General features: G+C 54.9%; 1 protein-coding gene across 3 annotated transcripts in view; it reads right to left on the minus strand.

The window, feature by feature from the left end:
- Positions 1-20423, minus strand: part of CBFA2T3 (CBFA2/RUNX1 partner transcriptional co-repressor 3) — a 64015-nt gene extending 43592 nt beyond the window's left edge. For all 3 annotated transcript variants that reach the window (XM_067540247.1, XM_067540246.1, XM_067540245.1), the window contains exon 1: positions 19936-20423. In XM_067540247.1, the coding sequence (XP_067396348.1) occupies position 19936 (1 nt within the window). In that variant the 5' untranslated portion in view covers positions 19937-20423. The remainder of the gene's footprint in view (positions 1-19935) is intronic.
- Positions 20424-20900: the final 477 nt, after the last annotated feature.

Consider the following 20900-nt stretch of genomic DNA (forward strand, 5'->3'; position numbering starts at 1 on the left):
TCTGCTCTGGGACATGACTGCAGGGGGACGAGCAGGGCACAGCCCTTCTTCTTCTCAGGGGTCTCAGCTAAGACCTTCCCTTCACGACAACGGAGCCGCATGTCAACGGGCTGGCCACGCTGCTGTGCTATCACATGCTTCTCCCCTCCCTGCATCAACAAGGAAGAAGCAATGTGATCACCCGGCGAGGGATGGGGGTCTGCACGCAGGGACCAAGCTACCTAGCTGGGTGTCTCAGTCTCTCATTGCTGTGGCACCTCAGCCCCTCCCACAGCAAACTCACTGAGAAATCTCCCTGTCTCCCAGCCCTGCCGGCAGGAACAAGCGCTCGCGGCTCTCGCTGGGTTTGTAAAACGAGCGTGTGCAGTGTGAGGACGCTAATGTGGTTGAGAGAGAGGAGGTGATGCTTGGATACCAAGGGGAGAGGCACGCTGGACAGACAGATTGATAACACAGACTGCGGACTCTTTGGGGCAGAAACTGACCTCCTGAGTGTCTAGTAATAGTACAACGGTGCCCCTTTCCTTTAGTGTTCTCCTAGGCCCTACTGCAATACAAATGATTAGACAGACAGACGGACAATGGGTCTCTGACTGCTAGGCTGGGTCCTCATTGCAGAGTTAACCCGAGTTAAGTCCGCCTCGTCCGAGTAGGCGCGGTGAAATCACACTGGAGCAACTCTGTACACATGGGAGCGGCGCTCACTGGGGTGTGATGCTAAGACTTCGGGGGACCCACCCCCTGGTTCTTAGCGATGCACTAAGCTAGCCGCTCCGTGAACTCTTTCCCGGTGCGCTGAGGGGGAACTCGTCTGTCCTTCCCGGGCATGGGGAGGGAATTGTGGAAAGGTGCTAGAGGACGATCAGCACTTGAGTGGCGCTGGCCTGCGTGGCTGTGTTAGCGGCTGACGCGCCGTGCTCCCTGGGGTTTTAGCCTGTATCCCTCTCAGGCCAGCCAACCGAGTTAAAAGCCACGCTGCATTTGAGTGATGCTGGGTGGGGGGGAGCTCAACTTTGGGGCAACGTGAATGGACTTTGCAGTGAAGACAAGCCCTGTATGAGAGCAGCTGTCAGCAATGGCGCAAAGCTGCGAGTGCAGACAGCCTCAGCTGCGTTAGCGCTGCGGTATTTCCGGACACAGCGGCAGAGACGCCTGAACGTGGCCTGCACCGATGCCCGGGCCACCGCTCCTGCCAGCACAGCGGCACCACCAGCAGCAGATCCTGTCCCGCAGCAAACGAGGATGAGCTGCGCCATGACCCCGGGGCAGCTGGATTCCCACCATGCACAGACATCGGGGTAGCGTGGACAGGGGCCACATCTAGTGATGAAGGGCCAGCGCCTGCCGTCCTTCCGTTGGCAAAACTCTCCGCTTCTCTTCCCAGGACTCCTCGTTAGCGCAGGGCAAGTTCTGCCTGGGCCAGGATGGCCGAGCCTTGGGGATGCTCAGGTGGATACACAGCCCCGCCACTGCTTCCGATCCAGTCTCCCAAAGCAGCGCCTTCCTCAGCTCCCCTCCAAGGGGCCGGGCATCTGGGAGGCGTGGCTGGAGATGGGGAAATTTGGGATTAAGGCCGCCTCACCCTACTAAGGCTCGTTCACAAGGCGTGCCGCAGAATTGGGACCCCCAACCGTCCCCGCGGCGTTAGACCCGGCGCCTTCCTCAGCCCCGCTCTCCAAAGCCGTTTCCTTATCGTCGTTCCCTCGCACAGCGACCCCCAGGCCCTCCCGGCTCCGAGCTCGTGGTTTCGGTACAGGCCAGCCTGGTTATTCCGCAGCCACGCTCCAAGCCGATGGCTTGGGGGTTTTTTTTTTTTTTTTTTTTGGTTTTTGCCATGGCAACCTTGTTCGGAGGCGGCACATTTTGGGGAGCCCAGCGGAGGGTGGGAGGGGAGCAGGCGCAGCTGCTTTCAGTGCCATCTGAGCCGACGTCAGCACAAATTAAGCCGTTTTTAAAGCAAATCAAATGAATTGAACTCCCAGGCACCATGTCGATTAAACCTGGCTTTCGCCCGCGCAGGTGCCTGAGAGGCACTTCCCGACGCTTTAGAAACGGGGAACTCTTGGCGGCAGATAACAAACGCTGCGGGAAAGACGGGAACCAGCTGGTCTTGTACGCTGACAGAAGGGTGATGACAGAAGGGATCTGGAACAACTCAGGTCTCCAAACCTCCCCTGTCCGCCCCCCTCTCCCTCCAGCCTCGGTCGATCCCCAGAGCCAAAGACGATGGTGGAAAGTGCCCTTCACTGCTACAATCGCCCAGGCAAACCCTATGTAGGCAAGTGGTGTCTGTGTAGTTAGGGTCAGTATGTGCTGGGGGTGGGGACAGCAGTTTGGGCTGTTTAATCACCAACCCAGACACGTGATACCCAGGTGCAAGGAGAACGCATGACAAGACCTCACTCTGGGCCTGGGAGCAGGACAGGCTGGTTCCCTGATTCCAGGTTCGTCCGCACGAGCAAATGGCACCCATCACCCAGAGTCAGCTTTTCAACCGGCCCAGAGAAGCCGGTGCCGGGGGCTGAGAGGAGACTCTGACTCCAGGACATTTGGCTTCTTTGAGTTTGGTTAAATGGGGTCCTAGCTGAACGGCAGCAGGTCTTCCAGCAAACGCGCTGCGGTCACGCAGCCCTTTGCACGGCGACCCAGCTCAGTATAAATGCACACCTCCCGTTATACTGGTGCCACTGCCACATGTGGACCAGTCCTCGGAGAGGGAACCAGCCCTGCGAGGTCCCCTCCAGCCCGCTGGTGCACATTTTCCAAGGCTTTATCCCGTCTGCTTTCAGAAGTGCTCACTGGCAGGGCTTACGGCTCTCTCGATTGCCTGCTGCGCTTGCCTCGTCTCAGTCAGGGGGGCTCTAGTCCTCACGGGTCCTTCCCCAGACTTCCAGGTGGGCCCCCGCTTTGCCAGTCAGGGCCGCGTGTCCGGTGCGCCACCGTCTAGATCAGTGCGGTTGGTGGAGTCAGACGAGCTTCTTCTGCTTGTTAATCGCCGGACCCGTGTCAAGCAGAGGAGCAACCAGCGGCCCTGCGGCTAGTGGTTAGCGATACGGTGCAGCTGGAATCCCAGCAAGTGGTCTCCGGCCAGCGCCAAGCCTTGCTTTGCCATCCGTGCTCCCTGCTACATGCGCAGGTAGGGAACGGGGTGGATCTCGCATCAGAAAGGCGGGCGCACGCGCACAGACAGATCCGGAGCTTCCCCGAGGAAGCCAACCACCAGCAGTGAAATACACAGCCCGGCAGGAAGGGCCGGGGCTGTTGGCCAGGAAAAATCTCATGCTAACATCCCCCTGCCCACATCAGCGCAGGAGTCCCGCTGGAGAAGGTCTCCTCCACGCTGCTGGGAGACACTGGCTCTCTCTGTCACTTCCCCCATCCCAACATCATTACTCGCAGGCGCCGGCTCCTTGACACATCCCCTTGAGAGTAACTCTGACATCGGGCAGGGCTCTCCGGTCTCCTCCCCATCACAGCAGCAGGGAGTCGCCAGGAGGCAGATGGGACGGGGACTCTCCCTTTGCTTACGTTCTTTTTTTCAAACCAGGGGGTCAATGGCCTCAAATTGATCTTTTCCAGAAAAACCCTGAGCCGGGAGGGTGACTAGCAAAGCCTAGAGCCTCCCCAGCAACGGACAAGACAGCAGACGCCTCTGGGGTGATAACCAGCATGAAAGGGGCCCAATCCACCTCCCCCTGAAATCAGGCCCAAGCTGTGGGCTGTGCGTTATTGCCAGAAGGTTTCGGTTGTAACAAGGCGGCGCCTCGGTGGCTGCCCCGCCGGTCTGGGAATCCCCATCCCCTGAGCTCCCCAGCGGGGGCCATCGCGCTGACAAAACAGTCTCGTTAGTTACAGCTGGCTGGCTCTGAGACCTGAGCTGTTAGGGCCCCCGCTGATACCCACCCAGCCAGGCCAGTCCTTGGAGAATTAGACACCTTCTTTTGTAACTGTGCTCCACGACCACCGACAGGTGGACGCGCGCCGCGCTACGCTGGCCGCGGGAATGAGAGAAGACAGTTGTGGTTCCCTCGCGAGATCTGCGGAGCAGCTGCCCCGCAGCTGAGCATGGCTCCGCCCGCGCGGTGTGCTTTGGAACACGAGTCGTTTCACCAGGAGCAGACAGAACTCCAGAACCACTGGGTACAGGAGTTCGGCTCTGACTTTCCCAGATCTATTTAAGATGAGCTACAGAGATGTCACAAAGAAGCCTGGATTAAATCAGCTTTACAAGGATTACACAGGCTCACTTTCTTCTATTCCGCTCATTCCAGAGGTCCCATTCCTCTTTGTTTTCTTATTGTCTTCCGACAGATAAACTTGAGTAGCTACGTGTGTTAGAGATGGCCAGGCTAAGAACCCAAACGCCTCCGAGCTGCACCCACTTCAGACAGACACACCCACACTGGTAACACATTTATGTCGAACACCCACTAAAGAGACGGGGTGATCTAGTGGATAGGGCACCGGGCTGGGAGTCAGGAGACCTGGGTCTATTCCCGCTCTGCCAATAACCTGCTGATTGACCTTTCCCCTCTCACCCTGTGTGTGTCTTGTCTGTTTCGATGGTATGCTCTTTGGGGGAGCCTCACCATGTCCTTGCACAGGGCCCTGATCTCTGTATGGCACTTAAGCCGACTGTAACACAACTAAACAACAACCCTCCTTGTGAACCACAGCCCAGTTCTCTGCCATCAATTTAGCTTCCTCCCAGGCAGCTTCAGCTAGCTTCCTGGCTGGTGCTTTCAAGTTAGAAGCCAGTTTGGTGAGAAAAAAACATTATTTTAATTCTCTTTTTAAAAAAAAAAAACAAAAAAAAAACCCCAAAACCCCTCTGTTTTACAAGCCTTCATTCACTATTGTTTATGTAAACAGGTAAATTGTTTCGTATCTCAATTAAAAACATCTGCCACATAAATGAATACCAATTAACTCATCCTGTTTTTAATTACTCTGTTAATTACACACAGGCAGCAGAAAGGATGGCATGGGAATAGGGAAAGCATGCTTACACACGCCCTCCCCCCCACCCCTCCCGCCCTCCCCACCTTGCTGTTGGCAAGGATCTGAAACATGCCCAGATAATGATGGATGAAGGTGGCTGGTGAAAACAATGGCTCGTAGCCAGCTCCGGGGATTTCGGCTCACTTCCCAGCTGCTACGTGGAGGCCTCACCTCCCAGCCAGGATCTCACAGAGAGTGGGGTTCACCTTGGAGAACCATTCCCCTGTGCGGGCAAGCTTATTCCCCTGCAGCCCCCCAACCTGAGGCTGGCCATGCCCACCAGGACAGCACGCCCGCCTTCCTCCTCGCCCGCCGGCTCCAAGTTTTACTGCATTCACCATCAGGCTTCCCCATGCCTGGTTAAAACCGGTTTAGCTCCAGCCCCCGGCCTAGGGAGCAGGCTAGCCTCGGCAGGTGACGCCCGGGGTGGTGAGGATACAGAGGCAGCATCACCTTGGCTGTGGGTGAGGCCGTGGGGGGCTACATAGGAACTAGGAGGCCAAGCCCAGCTGTGCTGCTGAATCGCACTGTGCACTCTGAATTACGCTCCAGGTAGGGCAAACCCCAGCTGGGTCTCTGCTCCACGAGTAATCCTGGCCCCTGCACGAACACAGGGGCTCTGGTAGTCAGTGATCCTTCCCCCCCGTCAGCAAGAGCAAAGAGCGTCTGTGCGGGGCCCAGGAATTCCTCCCAGCCCAAGCTCCTTCCTTCAGTGCGGCTCACCCTCCCAGGACAACACACCCACCCGGCAGGGGCATTGCCCAGCGGGAGGAAGGGTGCTGGAGCAGAAGCAGGCTGTGTCCTCCCTTGCCCCCCAACACGCCAGCCCCAGCCTGTGATCTGAGGCAGAGGGAGCAGGTAGGTAACCACGTTCCAGGATCGCTCCCAATCCATCAGAGACGCAGAGCGGGCAGGCTGCTGCCGAGAAAGCTGATCGTGACCCACTTCTGGGGGGCTCTCAGGAAGAAAGGGGTGTCTGGGTAGTCTGAGCTGAGGGAGCAGTGTGGAAGGAGGTGCACAACAGGACAGGGAAGGGGAAGGGACCCGAGGCTGACACAACAGGGGAAGCGTCTCCGCCTTGTTCTCTGCAGTGCTGCTGTCCCAGGAACTGGTGTTTTTAGGGTTCGGTGTGTGGAGAGTTCCTCTCAGCCTGGTAACAGACTCTGCCCCGGAGAGAGTCAGGCGCACAGACACCCCTTCAGCGCCACAATCCTAGCGGCCCAACCCTCCGCGCTGCCGGGGCGAACCTTAAAACGCTAGAAAGCCGAAGCTCGAGAATGATTTTTCATGGCCTCAACTCCTGGAAGCAGGAAATGGATCTAGCGCAATCACCCGAAAGAGCTGAATTATTAAGGAGGCCGGGACCAGCCAGCGTGTTCTAGCATTATGTTATACCAAGGAGAAGGGAGGCTCTGTGGCCCCCTCCTGAAATTCACCTCCCACCTCTGTTTCAGTACTAATGTGGCTTGTCTCTCCCTGCAAATATCTTCTGCAGGACACGTGCAGAGAGAAACCCTTGAGTCTTAGCCCCACAGACACAGAGGTGGTTATGGGGGCAGGGAAAGGGGGACTTTGCTTTGCCTGCCCACCCCCTCAAACTCATCTTCATCGTGGACCAACTGCATCCCTGGTGTAATTGCACCAGAGCTGGTGGGGGTGCACCAGGGATGCACTTGGCCCCAGGAAAGTGGTTTTTTAACTGCACAAAGGGATGAATTCCCCTCCCCGTAGGCCCCCTGCTTCCACCACTCGCAAACGCTTTTGGCTGTGGGGAGTTTATTGCGCCGTTCAAACCAAGCCTGTCTGTGCTAGCTGCCTACGCTGGTACTGCTAAGTGATCCTCGTGCTGCTGGCTGATTCGGACCAGAATCTCCTAATCCTCCTCCCTCTGCATCGCAGTCGTGGGAAGCTTTCCAAGCAAGCAGATGGGGCAAGCGAGCCGGGGACCAGCCGCAGCAAGGAGCGGGTTTCCTTACACGACGTATTTCGCAAAGGACTCTTCTGCGCCTTTCAGCCTGGCCTGTGAAACCAGCGCGGGTTCAACTCCGGGCATCGCACATTGGAGCCTCTGCATCAACAAGATCGTGCAGGGGGGGGTTCGAGCCGGTTTGGCAGGAAAGGCGGGGAGGCAGCGCTGGCTGGGGCCGAACTGAACCGTTACTGTGTCTCTCCCGCGCGGATATAGGAGCTGCCGTATCGGTCCAGGCCACGGGTCCCTCTAGCCCAGGAACCTGTCTCCAGCCGTGGGCAGCCCCAGCTCCTTCAGCGGATGGTGCAGGACGCCCCAGAGTGGACTTGTAGGGAATACTCTGCCCCCCACAGGAAATGTCATTCCCCAGCCCCTCTGACAATCAGCCCAACGGGTCTCCCGCGAGGCACCCACAACCGGCTTTCGCCAAGCGTGGCCTCAGCGGTTGTCCTCCCGACCGGTGCCAGCCACCTGCCCGCCCAGCCGCCCATCCCACCAGCTGTTACCTGGAAACCGGGCTGTGAAGCTGTGTCACTTCCTATAGGAACAGGTGGGCAGCTTAGGGCTTAATGACCTCATCACACGACCAAAGACACACACAGCCCCGCGTGCTATTTACCAGCTGTCTTCTGCTCCTGGATCTCAAACACCCTCACTAAACACTGCAAGTAAACAGAGCAACGTGAGCCAGCCGGACGCGCCCAGAGCACGGCAGGCCCCTGGAGCGTGTTCTGACATGCCCGCTCGCCGGTCAGGTGCTGCTGAGGAGAGCAGCTCTTTCGGGGGCTTGATGAGAAACATGAGCCCTGGCAGCAGGTGGCATGACTTGCCACTCAAAACGCCACCCGGCCTTTGCCCTCTCCAGTACCCAGACGAGAGGCTTTCCTCCACACCTAGTCCGGGCTCACGGCTTCCCTGCTGCTGCCAGCAGGATCCCGGGCACACCCAGGAAATGGGTTGTTAATGTCTGTATTGCAAGAGCACTGGGCGCCCCAGTCAGGATTGGGGGCCAGGCACTGCACAAACGTACATGAAGACGCAGAACTTGATCCTTCACCACCGAAGTCAGCGGGAGTTCTGTCCCTGCCTTCAGCGGGGGCAGGATCAGCTGCCCGGCGCCCGCCCCGCCCAGGAAGACCAGTGACATGAGGAGAGAGATCTGACAACCCACCGTTTTCATAGCCATCGACGCACAAACCCGACATTCCTCTTGGTTAGTCTAATACATAAAGTGTCGGCTCGCCCCATCTGTTCCTCAAAGCAGCCGTCATAAATCAGCCGAGTTCATAAATCAGCCGTCATAAATCAGCCGTCGCAGCAGAGGTGGGCCCTGGGAGCTGCAGGAGTCTCACTCCACCAGCCTCGCTCGAAGGATCTATTATTTCTATGGGGGCAGGACCTAGGGCTCACATTTTCCAAGGCGTTTAGGCACCTAAAACTCGGGATCTGGCCCCTGGAGTCTGGGATCGGGGCCCCGTTGTGCTTGGTGTTCCCAGGTCCCAGCCCAAAGCGGCCAGGCTGGTGGCAAGCTGGGCCCTGATCTAAAGGCTTCAGTGACGTCAGTAGGAACGCGCTGCCTAAATACCCTTGAGGATCTGGGCCGAGAGGCACTAACACGGGGCAAGAGGATGATGGAAGAGACACTGCCGGGGAGGGCACAATGCCAGGCTGGAGCTAATTCCCAGGATGGCCCGGAGGAAGCCACTAGCAGTGAGTGCATCCCATGACGCCCCCATGGACTCCAGCCGGGACAGGATTTCCTCCTAGATATTTACTTTCACATGGGGAGGGATCACAAAGCGAAATGCCCCAGTCAGCCCAAGTAAACCCAGGGCACAGCTGCTATGGCTGTCAGTGGAGTCACACGAGGGATGAATTTGGCCCTGTTGATTTAAGGGATGCTTAGAAAACGTGGCGTGTGAGGGCGTCCGGGCATCCCAAGGGCTCGGCGGTGAGCTCCAAATCCTGCTTGGTTCAGTAATGGTCCAAACCCATCCACAGTGGATGGCTGCTCAGCGCTTGTAAGGAAGGAGCGGATGGTCTGAGTGCAGTGCCCAGCAAGTGCTTGCGTACAGCGCCTAGCACACTGGGGCCGCTCAGCCCCACTGTACCGCTGGTAAATAACAACTGCCACTGAGAACGGCAGCATTTGTGCCAATGCTCTGAGAGGGACTCTCTTCCCACTGGGGTAACTGACAAAGGGCTGAGGCGATCAAGAAGACATCCAACAGGTGAGGTTTCAAAATATGGATTTCCTGTTCTGAAACATTTATCCTGCTTAAAAAGCCTGGGCACGCAGCATGGAACAAAGCCCTGCCCCAGAGGCTGCGGGAAGCCCAGGGTAAGTCAGGAACAACCACGGAGCTGCTCTGGTGTGGAAGTGGTGCCAGAGGAGAAGCCAGGTCGTGGCTTCCACTTGCTCTGGAGAGGTTTAAGCTGAAGCGAACTGAGCCCACTTTATTTCAGACTGAGCATCGACACAGGGGTTTAATGTGCTGTAATTAAGACACTTTACATTCACACCGTCCGGTAAGCCAAATTAGCTTTCCTGAGTGTTCCCGTGTAGACATGTTCTAAGTACCAGTTCTTTGATTCTCAAGGAAAATACTGTAAGGGGCTATCTACAGAGAGGCTTAATTTAAAGTCTGAAGATAAGCCTCTCTACAACTGAAACCACCCGGGGGTTTGCACTGGTTTAGCATGGGCCTAATCTGGTTCCCATTGAATTCATGACCAAACCGCCACTGACTTCCCAAAGCTGAGACTTTGTGGACAGTACAGGGCTGGAGGGGAAGGAAAAGGCCAGCACTCATACAACAAAGACAGTGTTAGCAAAAGCAAGGGCCCAGTCCTTAGAAAACAGCTGGAGGACAGAGATTTCTGCATTTTGTGGGTACTGGAAACCATGTAACCTTGGGAGCAGTGTTCAGGACCTGATAGGGACAAAGAGCCAGAGCCCTGAAATCAATGGTGCTCCACCAATTTACACCAGTTGGGGATCTGGCCCAAACGCTGATCCCACTTCACCTATATGTTCCTTGTATTGTGTCCCTGACTCGGTACTGTGTGGCCAGAAACATGCAGCTAATTCACCAGGTGCCTCTCCAGACCCCTCCTTCACTGACTCGCCCCCACTGAGGTGAGACGGTGTCTCATCTATTAAATCATGCGAGTGCAGGGTGGTGGAGGGGAGGGTTTTCTATATGGGCAGAAGAGCTCTTATGTCCCCTGATGTCCTGCAGACCACAAAGTCGTGGGGAGAGACACTGGAATAATCTCGAATGAATTCCCAGCCCTGGGGATGAAACGGTGGCGTGAGACACCTGCTAGAACCACTGTGATGCGAAGAGAGTCTTGGGTGCAAATGCTCCTTTTTTAAAAACGTAGGGAATAGAGGCCACAGACGTGGAAGCGGGACTGGAGGGTGAAGGAGTTTACATTGCTGCCTCCTGGGCCAAAAGCCACCTGAGGTGCACCGCTGATTGCTACAAGAGCACTGGCAAGAGATAGGTGAGAGCCATGGGATTTCCTTGTTTGTTTCTTCCCTTCTCTTTGTTTCTGATCTCCTGGGGTCTGAGAAGTGTCTTCAGTTGTTGTTGGCAGCAGTATTTATTATTTGTATTAGCGCAGTGCCTAGGAGATCTAGTCATGGACCAGGAGCCCAGGGTGCTAGGAGCTGTACAAACGCAGAACCAAAGACAGTCTCTGCCCCCCCAAAAGATTATAATTCAAGCACAAGACAACAATGAACCTCTGTTGGTCAGCATGACGGGCTGTGGTCTCTGCACACCAGCGGCCAAACCAGGGTCCCGTTCTTCATAGGCATCCTGGAAAGTGACAGTGCTGCGAAGGGATTTGCAGGAAGATGATGAGATAGCTTTGTGGATGTTTATGGGGAGATTCTCCCAAGCAGAGGGGCAGAGAAAGCGTGAAGGGACTTGTTTGAAAATGTAACAAGCAGGTGCTGGAGGCTGGTTGAATGGGCCAGCTGGGGGAGAGAGTTGACACTTCAATGTAAAATGCGAGAGATAGGTAAGGTGGGAACAGACTGGGAAGCACCTTCAAAGTGAAGACAAGCAGCCTGTGTTTGATGCACTAGAGAAGGGAGAGCCAGTGGAGGGATTCAAAGAGGGGGCGGTAACACGATCGAAGAGCTGGGCTAGCAGAATGATCTTTGCAGTAGCGTTCTACATGGGTTTGACCAGGACAAGGCGGCATTTGTCAAGGCCAGGGAAAAGGATATTGCAGAAACTGAGATGATGAGACCGTGGAGGACCCTGTTACCTGTGTGGATGGATCGGCAAGGCTGCATGCAGAGAGATTATGCAGAATGAATTGGCAAGATTTCGACATGGCCTGAGTGTGACGACTGAGAGAGAGAGCTGACTCGAAGCTGATGCCCAGATTGCAGGCCTGCATGACAGGCAGGATGGCAGTGTTTTCCACGGGGATCAAGAAAGGAGGTTAGCTGGAGGGATTTGGGGAGGGGAGATTAAGAGTTCTATGTTAGCCATATTGAACTTGAGCTGATGCTGGACATCCATGAGATGTCAGAGAGACAGGCTGAGATTTTAGTTTGGACAGAAGGAGATGGGTCTGTAGCGGACCAAATCTGGGAGCCGTCAGCACAGGTTGAATTTGTGTTTGCAGGTGAGATAAGGTGTAGAGGGAAACAGAGAAGGGACCAAGGACAGACAGAGCCCTGTGGAACCCCTACAGAAAGCTGGAAGGGGATGAGGTGGATCTTCTGAAGGACACGCTGACGGCACGATTAGAGAGGCATGCCAGGAGGAGAACCAGGAAAGGACAGAGTCACGGAAGCCAAGGGAGGGCAAGATTTCAAGCAGAGCATGACCATCTGTGTCGAAGGCAGCTGCCAGGTGAAGGAGGATGAGGATGGAGAACTGGCTCATTAGCAACTTTCGCAGGAGCTGTTTCAGGGGTGTGCGAGGGGCAGAAGCTGGATTGGAGAGAGTCTAGGGTGATTGCCGTCAGTGCATTGAATGAGCTTAGGGCTGAAGAGAAGAAGGGGTGGTGGTCGGAGAAACAGGCGGGGTGAAGGGTGGGTGTTTTAAGAGGAGAGAGGCTAAAGTGGGATTGTATTGGGAGAGGAAAGAGCCAGAGGAGAGCGAGAAGTTACAAGGAAGGGTGGGGAAGAGTGGGGGTGGGGGGAGATCAGGAGATGGGGTGGAAAGCAGCTGAGGAGCGAAGGAGGAGGGAGTTGTAGGAGGCGGAGGCAGGGTGGGAGGAATGACTAAAAGGCATTTGGGGAAGTGGAGTTGTTTAGCCAGGAGGATGGCAGAATCCCCGTGTTCTATGGATGCCCAGCGAGTGGCAGCTCCTTACAGGATCAGGACCCGGAGTACGCACTTTACCAAACTTCACCACATTCTGTAAAACGGTAGGGCCCGATTCTGCCCCACCGATGGCAGTAACCAAGCTCCTGTTGACTTCAAGAGGTGCAGGATCCAGGTTGCTGACGGCACCCGAGCTGCTGGATTTTCTGGTGGTCTTTTTGAAATCTTATGTTCAATTTTAGAACATTTTTGTCTGTTTGAGGTTTAATAAAATAACAGGGGGAAAATAAACAAGAAGTCTTTTACATACTCTCTGGAAACATTTGCCATGCATCTTCCAAAGGAAAGTTGTGGGTACATAAACGTGTGGATGCTGCCAGATGGACTAAATACATTAGGGGAAAAAAATCCATCCAGGAAATCTACAATAAAAACAGGATTGGGCAAATACTTTAAAACAAGATTGACCTGTTATGGCGAGAGCACCGCGTGTGGGGATGGAGGGGTCAGAAATGGGAAAGTCTCCAGGAGGAGTTCTCACTAACTGTATTAAAAATCTGATTCTGCCCCAGTTGAAGACGACTGCAAAACTCCTACTGCCATCAGTAGGGGCAGGTTTGGTCTTTAAACATTTAGGGTCAGATTCTCATTTACACTGAGGCCTCTTTACCCTGCTCTGGCAATGTAAAGGAAGCATAAATTACATTCACATTCACTGAGGGCCCTTTTCCCTGCCAAATTAATGTAAAGGGTCCTTAATGTAAAAGAGAATTCAGGCCTTAGGATTTCATTTTCCTCGTAGAAGTTTCTCTCTCCTTTGCCACATTGCTCAGTGGAGACATTACTGATCTCACTGCCATGCAAACGTAAGACGCCATGGTCCACACAGCAGACGGCACCTGTTCTCAGCTGAAAGCGTGGGTCTGCCCCGCAGCGTGACTCTTCTAAACCTGTCCCAGAGTTACTTGGCAGAACTGACCCTGGGCAGATTCCAAGTCAGAGCAGCTCACGTGAGTGACACAAATAAGTTATTTTTTAAAGTTCTCGTAAGCCCCACAGAGCCGACACAGCTCTAAGAGAGGGAGCCGGAGTGGGTCTGGCCCAGTCTCTCCCATTGAAATCAGGTGGGGTTCGTTGCCTCAATACTTCTGGGGATCGGGGCCTTTCTTCTCATGCATCATCGACAGAAGGACCATCTGAAGTGACAATCGCAGGGCCACGTTCCCTTGGTGACGTCTGTGCTGCCTGCGCTGAAGACAATTGGTTACACCTGTGTATTCCCCACTGCCCAGCACCAGGCTGACCGCAGGCAACAAATGGTCCTCCGGGGGCAGGGTTTGCTCAGGTGTCTCAGATTCTGGCTGATTAATCATTATTCCAGCTGATGCCGTGCAAGGTGGAAAGAACCCACAGATCCCAGAGAGTGCTAGAGAGAGCTAATGTTACAGATAAACTGACCGCCTCTGGCCCGACAGACAATAGCCCGTATAACTGAATGCAAAGGTCAGCGTCAAGTGGCCTTCGGGTAAAGGAAAAATCAGGCCCCAGGCGCTGGAGTCCACTGCCCATGCTCCTAACCAGCCCCAGAGCCCTCGTGGCGGACAGACTCATTGTCTGAAGTCAGGAATTCCCAAGAAATCAGGGCCCCGACTCCCTGTGGCCCTGCACCTTCTCATTTGTACCATTTGTACTTCTCATTTGCACCTTCTCATTTGTTCCACGCCCATGTTGCACGGGTGTAAATGAAGGAGCAGCACAGTGACAAACCGAATCCTAATCACCGGTGGAAGGGATTGCTCCAGCGGTTCCTCTTAGCTCTCACACACTGAAATGGGCGGGGCAGGGTCAATGCAGCGGATGCTAATGTATCTGCTTTTTGCTTGGAGTTTGGCTTGTTTACAAAGAAGCTGCAGCAGAGGAATAAGGGCTTGGTCCTTTCTAAGGAACCTGCTGCTGCAGAGTCTGTGGGAGTTTTGCCATAGCGTCCCGGGGAGCGGGATCAGGCCCGGACTTCTCCGCAGTTTCTCGCCACAAACACACTATTCGGGCAACACACCGCTGGTTTCTTAGCTCACCAGAGCAACTAGACGGGGACAACATTTTCATTCATCACGTCTGATAAACGCTGAAGGTGACGCCAGTCTAACATTCGTGTTGTTGTTTTCCCCCCGACAGCCATATTTCTGTCCTTGCTGGAATGCTGGCGATGGCCCGGCTTCGCCGTGACACTGGAATGTAATCCCTAACGGCAAATATTCCAGCATTTCTCACACTCAGCCCGGCCACTTACAAAACTGCTGTTTCCTGTCCTACTAGGCAGCCCTTTATTCTCTGTCCAGTTCACTAACATCCATTGACCTCCATTAAATAATGCAATAACTTACATTCATGGAGCCCCTTTCATCCCGAAAGGGTCTCATGGCGCTTTACAAACAGCACTGACACCGGAATTCGCTTCACACACCACGGGGTGGATGCAGCAGCTGTTTAACAGAGCTCTGCAGTGTTCTTCCATGGTTTAGGACAGGCCCTGGAGAAGATACCGTATCCACATGAAAGGGCAGGGGGATCTTAGGAAGGCTGAACTTAATTACAAGAGCCAATTCACCGCTGGCCCTGAGCCTTGTCTAGTCATTTACACTAGTGCAATTTGATACGGCAGCATTTTGCACCAGTGTAAAATACTGCGCAAGGGTGCAGGAATGGTGAATGAGAGCCCTGGAATGTGACTAGGACGGATAACCGTACCGTTGGAAGAAACCCCACGGCATCTTTCACGACTGCCTCTGGTCAGGATCTACATTTTATGGCCTTTTCCTCCAAAAGACAGCTACAGCAGCGCCCCCCTAACGCCATTTCTGTAGTAGCATTGTCTCCACATGGTCTCAGAGAGAAGAGTGCCACATCCCAACGCACTGACCCCTCTTCTTTCAGCACCCTGGATTTTCCTATGCGGTTTCCCCTCCAAGTAGAGACTAGGTCTAGCTGAGGCTTATGAGAGTTGCTGTGGTCACAGCCAAAATCATGTCCACGAGTCCCTGTTTCCCACTTAGGGATGTACTGCACTAGCTCTCAGGGGATATAGGTTTGCTCTGTAGAGCTTTACATCACCTTTGATACACTATAAGGTCATGGGCCACATTGGACCCCAAGGAGATTTGTGTTGCTTATCACCTGCTCTTCTGTTACGGGCCAGTCAGAAACCTGCCAGCCAGCTCACAAATGACTCATAAATACCCTCACTTGCATCTGGAGAGTGCACTTTGTGGTTCACACCTGAACGTTATTGGCTGAGACAATGCACCACTTTGGGACATTTTACCACCTTGTTCCTGGTTGTGTTTAACACCACCTCAGGGTCTCTTTCTTCGATGTGTTGTGAGGCTCCCCCTGATGCAAGATCTCTTTCCCAACACTTCCCTTTCCAGGGTCTGGCATACCCCTGCTATGGTTCAAATGTGGGACAAAGACCCAAAACACATGAAGTAAAAAAAAAAAAAAAAAAAAAGCAAGAATCTTAACGCTTTGTGCGATTAATTTCTTGCATGGTACATTTTTCTATAAACTCGGCTTCACGGCCATGCACTTTTGAGGCAAATAATGTAAAATATCAAAAGAAGAGCACCGGATTAGTGGGTGCGGATACCTAGTAGCGTGATCATTTTCCTGGGCTCCCCAGAACAGCCTTCTCCAGAGCTAGAAGGAGGGGGGGAAATGCTAAAATTGCCACTAACCACAGGTAGAGTAAAACCTTACCTGCTGGACGGGACCTGGGCTGAGTCTGACTGGAAGCAATGGACAGAAAAACCCTTCTCTGTACAGCAAAATTCATCTTTGTTTTCCTTCCCACTGACTCTCTGGCTCACTGTAAAGTCTCACAAATCAAAACAAAAGCAAAACTCTAACTCCTATTGTAATGTGACCGGAAATACATTTCAAAGCAAAGAGGACTTTCCTCATTTGCATCTCAAGAGGCAAAACCCGACCCTTCCCCAACTGGCCCCACAGAATCCAGTTCCCAGCACAGCAAACCCAGGAGTATAAATCAATATTACGTATAACATTTTTTTTTTAACTAAAGTTTTCATTCCCACATGTCAGGTTTCAGTAAATATCTTTCCAACTGGTACCACTTGGGTAGCAGCAGCATCCACTTTCGCACAGTTCCTAGCCAAGATGACGGCTGGGGGATTTAGTGTGGCCCAGTGGTTAGAGCAAAGGAGTGGGAAGGAGAACTTTCGGTTTCCATCCCGAGCTCCTGCCTGTGATCTTGGAAAAGTCAGTGAACTTCTTTGTGCCTCAATTATCTCCACTGTAAATAGCAGTATTGACCTCTATCTCACAGGGGTGTTATGAGGATTCATTATTTGCAAAGCCCTTTGAGATTCTTGGATAAAAGAACAAAGGATTATTATTCCCTTTTAATTAAAGGCAGAATTGTTCTTGGACAGGCCTTGGGAGAATACAACAGGGGGAGCATGCAGAGATGTTCTTTCTAAACTCAAGGCAGACTAGACCATGGCTCAACTTAATGGACACCGTCAACTCGCATCTGACCCAAACTTACAATGTCATAAAAACAAGCCTTTTGTGAAACCTAAGATCAGTACAAAGGTTTCATCAGCTAAAAGGGGAAGAAAAAACCAACAACAAAAGGAGTTGTTTCTAATCAAATGAGCATTCATTCCCCTGCAGTATTTGGAAGGGAAACCCTGTGACAAGAAACTGACTACAAACAGAAGTGAAATTGACCCGGCTGATTTTCATTGCCCAAGATGAGACTAAAGTAAAATGCAAAAAGAGCAAAGGACAATTCGCCTGCATAAAAGTAACACAACGGCACACAACGCTGGCGGATTTGACACAATGCACTCAGCCTCCACAATAAACCAGTGGGACGGAACGTCTAAGGCAATGGGGCTTTTGCTTGTCATTTTAAAACGTGATTAAAAAGGATTGCTGGATGTGGGGGGAAATATTTTGAATCGCTGTTTTCCTAAGGCCGCAACGGCTGCATCAGAACCAAATGCGCTGTTAAGGCACACTGGACAGACGGCTGAGCAGGAAGGCTGGCTACTTCGGAAGACAGATCTTCAGTGAAATTCTGCAAGACGGGCACGGAATGGAAACTGTGGGACAGAATCTGACACTGGCTAATTACTATTGTGATCAGACGCATGGTAACGCAAATTCAGAGAGCTGGATTCCCCCTACAGCAGCCATTGCTTTAAAACCTACATCAACTTGTTCTGTAGCACAGATAGTATAAGTACACTTAACCAGTGTAAGATTATACAGATATAATCAATTAGGCCTAGGTTTCTGTCTTATGACTCAGAAAGTCTCTTGAGAAGAAGGATGCACCTCCTCACCGCGAGGCATAAATCAATCAATCAATCAGCCACTCTGAAAGTCTGATTTGGAACTGATGGTTCCTTATGTCTCAGAGGAGGAGCTGGCTCACAGCTCTAGCAGCCCTTCGTGCAGGGAGGAAAATGACTTCTTCCAGTCGTGCAGAAAGGGAAAATTTGTGAAGCAAAAAACAGGAGAGATTTACTGCAGGTGGGAACAAAATTATGCTGCTTCCCTGTGGCACCGGAGGCCACGTCAGATTATGGAGCTTTCAGACGTGTCTTTTCATTGCAGTCACCGCCCCAGGGCTTCTGGAAAGCTTCAACTTACAACACTACACTTTGCAAAGGAGAGAACATGGACCCTGTGCTCTCAGCCCAGGAACGGCTTCTGTTTCACAGCAGAAGAAGAGGGCAACCCAATTCTGCAGCCCTGCCTCATGCAAAATTCCTGCTGCCATCAGTGGGAGTTTTGCCTAAGTGAGGACGGCAGGATCAGGCCCACAACAAGACACCGTTCTTCTGTGGTCATGGAGTAAAATTTTCCCGCGTGACTACTGATTGTAGATACCTCCATTTTGGGGGTGCTCAACCAGCCTCCTTAAAGGGGGCTGATTCTCAGGCAGGGCCGAGCGCCCCCCTTCTGGAAACCAGCCCCAGTAACAGTTTCTAGAGCTGGGCACGCAGAATTTGGGCAGCCGGTTTGCAGGACTGGAGTAACATTCCTAGCCCTAGCAAAGTACAGGAGAGCCCCATTTAAAGTGAACTGCTCCTGACATTTCCCTCTCTCACACCAATTGCCCTGCGCTGTACGACCAGTAGCCGCTTTATAACTCTCTCCCCACGTGGCACCTGGAGTAACCTGGACAATTGGCTCAAAGGTTCTTTGGATCTTCAGGATAGGGCTTGTCTTTGCTGTGACTGTGCAGCACCCGGCACACGTGGGTGCGGACCGGGTTTTGGGGCACTGCTATGCAAGAAATATTTACTGCTGCTGAGAATAATAAAGGTTCCAGCCCCAGCAGAGCCATGTTTAAATCCTGTCTGTCTCACAATCCTTGGTGCAGACAGCTCCAGCGCCCCTGGCTGATCGGGTGGAACAATCTAAAGGGGAGTAGATCGGCTGCTCCGATGTCCCAGGGCTCTTCCATTCCTTTATTGACTTTATAGCTTCATGGAATCATAGAAGAGGAGGGTTGGCAGGGACCTCAGGAGGTCACCTAGTCCTACCCCCTGCTCAAAGCAGAACCAACCCCGACTAAATCATCCCAGCCAGGGCTTTGTCAAGCTGCACCTTAAAAACCTCTAAAGATGGAGATTGCACCACCTCCCTAGGTAACCCATTCCAGTGCTTCACCACCATCCTCGTGACAAAGTTTTTCCTAATGTCCAACCTAGACCTCCTTCAAGCCTCTGGACAACGGTATCTAACACCTGGCTTTCAGGGCTCACCCATGGCTGCTTCCCAGCCCACAGACAGGCCCCAGAAATCAAGCTGGGTGCCATCTAACCGATAAACTGCAGCATTGTGTCAGGCCATAAAACAACAGCGGGATGCACAGATCCGTAAGCAGGGCAGATCTGGTTCTCGGCAGCCTTGGGGGGGGGGATCCCCCAAAAGTTCTCGTGGCGCCTGGGGACCTGGTGTGCTGTGCTGTGCTCGCGCTGTCCCTTAGAAATTCAAGGAAGAAATAATTGCTCTCCCCAGCTGTGGCTGTCCTGGGGGCGCCTTCAATTCCCAGCGAGCAAGTCACCCAGGCCCATCAGCGCGTCCGACCCTGGCCGCCGGTGCACCACTAATCTCCGCCTGCCCCGTCGGGGTGGCACCCACCGGATCCGCCGCCAGCCCGGGCAGGGCTCACGCTGCCCCCCCCCCCCCCCCCAGCTCTCCACCCCCGCAGGGAGCCCGGGACACGGGCGGTCCGGGCTGGAAAGAACCCAGGCTTCGGGAGGGGCGCCCCAGAGCGAGCCCCGGGCCAGCTGGAGGGGGGAAATCGAGTCAGCGGTTGCCGTGGCGCACACCCCGACAGCCGCCGTCTGTCCAGCCTCAGCCTCGCCACACAGCCGGCGCCCCCGCCCGCCCCTTTCCGACCCCGGCGAGGGGGAGACCAGGCCCGGCTCCGGGGCTCCCCCCATGTGGACCCTCTGCCTGGCACCAAAGTTTAAAGAGCCCGCGTCCTCCGCGCCCTTCCTGCGGGAGCCCCGCAGCCGGGACCAGCCCCGGGAAGCCCCGAGGAGCGTTTCCACCCCCGAAGGCCACTGCCCGGGGACTTCCCCACGCGCTGCAGCCTTTCCCCGGGGGGGGGACGGGACTTACTGGTCTGAGGTCGGCACGGAGCCGCGAGGTAATGTCGCCCGCCCGGGAGCCAGAGGCGGCGGCGGCGGGGTTCAGGGGGTCCGCCGAGGGAGTTAATCCAAGCGGGGGGCAGGCTCGGAAGCGCGGGGTGCCGGGGGGCCGTGCGCTCGTCTTCCCATGGCCCGCCGGGCACCTGCCGGAGCCTCCCCCTGCGCCACGCCGGGCGCGTCTCCTCCGCCGGCCGCGGGCGCTGGGCTGTCTCCTCTGCGCGCTTCCTGCGCGCAACCCCGGCTCTTTGGTATGCGTCGGGTGGGGGGCGGCCCCGGCCGCCGCGCTCTTCACCTCCTGGCCGCTGGCTGCCCAGGCAGAGCCCCGGCTCCCGCGGGCTGTCTCATGGTCTCTCTGCCCCCTTCACGGCCGGCGGGGCTCATCCCTCCGCCGCGGGGCCATGGGGCCAGGGGACGCGCAGAGCGCAGCGCCAGGGAGCCCCGGGGCAGGCAGGGCGCACGGGGGGGGAGGGGGGACTGCTTCTCCCGAGCCGCGCCGGCGGGGGGGGGGGTCCCCTTTTGTTCAGCCCCCGGGCTCGCCGGCCCCGTCTCTCTGCAGCCCGGGCGAGCAGCGGGGTAGGGGCAGGGACTCTCCTAGCGCCGCCGTCTCCTCCTGCGCTCGCCTCTGCCCAGGGCCATCGGGTGCGTAATCTCCGCCCGGACAACTTCTCCCGGCCGCCCGCCCCGTCTGTCCTGCCGGCCGGCGCCGCTCAGCCCGTCTGCCCGCCTCCCCTTCGGGCAGCGCCTTGCACACACACACAGAAAAACAACTCCCTGCCCCGAAAAACGCCGCGGCGGGGCGGCCAAAGCCCCGGGTCCGCCTCGCCCGGCTGCAGCTCCCGGCCGATCTGCGCGGGGGGCTCGGCTGCAGAGCGCTGGGGCGGCGGCGGCGGCGGGGGGGGGGGGAGATAAGGAGGGGGTTCTTCTCGCCCGCACACC

The sequence above is a fragment of the Emydura macquarii genome, unplaced genomic scaffold (assembly GCF_026122565.2).
Source record: "Emydura macquarii macquarii isolate MOO-44397 ecotype Brisbane River unplaced genomic scaffold, CSIRO-AGI_Emac_v2 contig_561, whole genome shotgun sequence".
NCBI lineage: Eukaryota > Metazoa > Chordata > Testudines > Chelidae > Emydura > Emydura macquarii.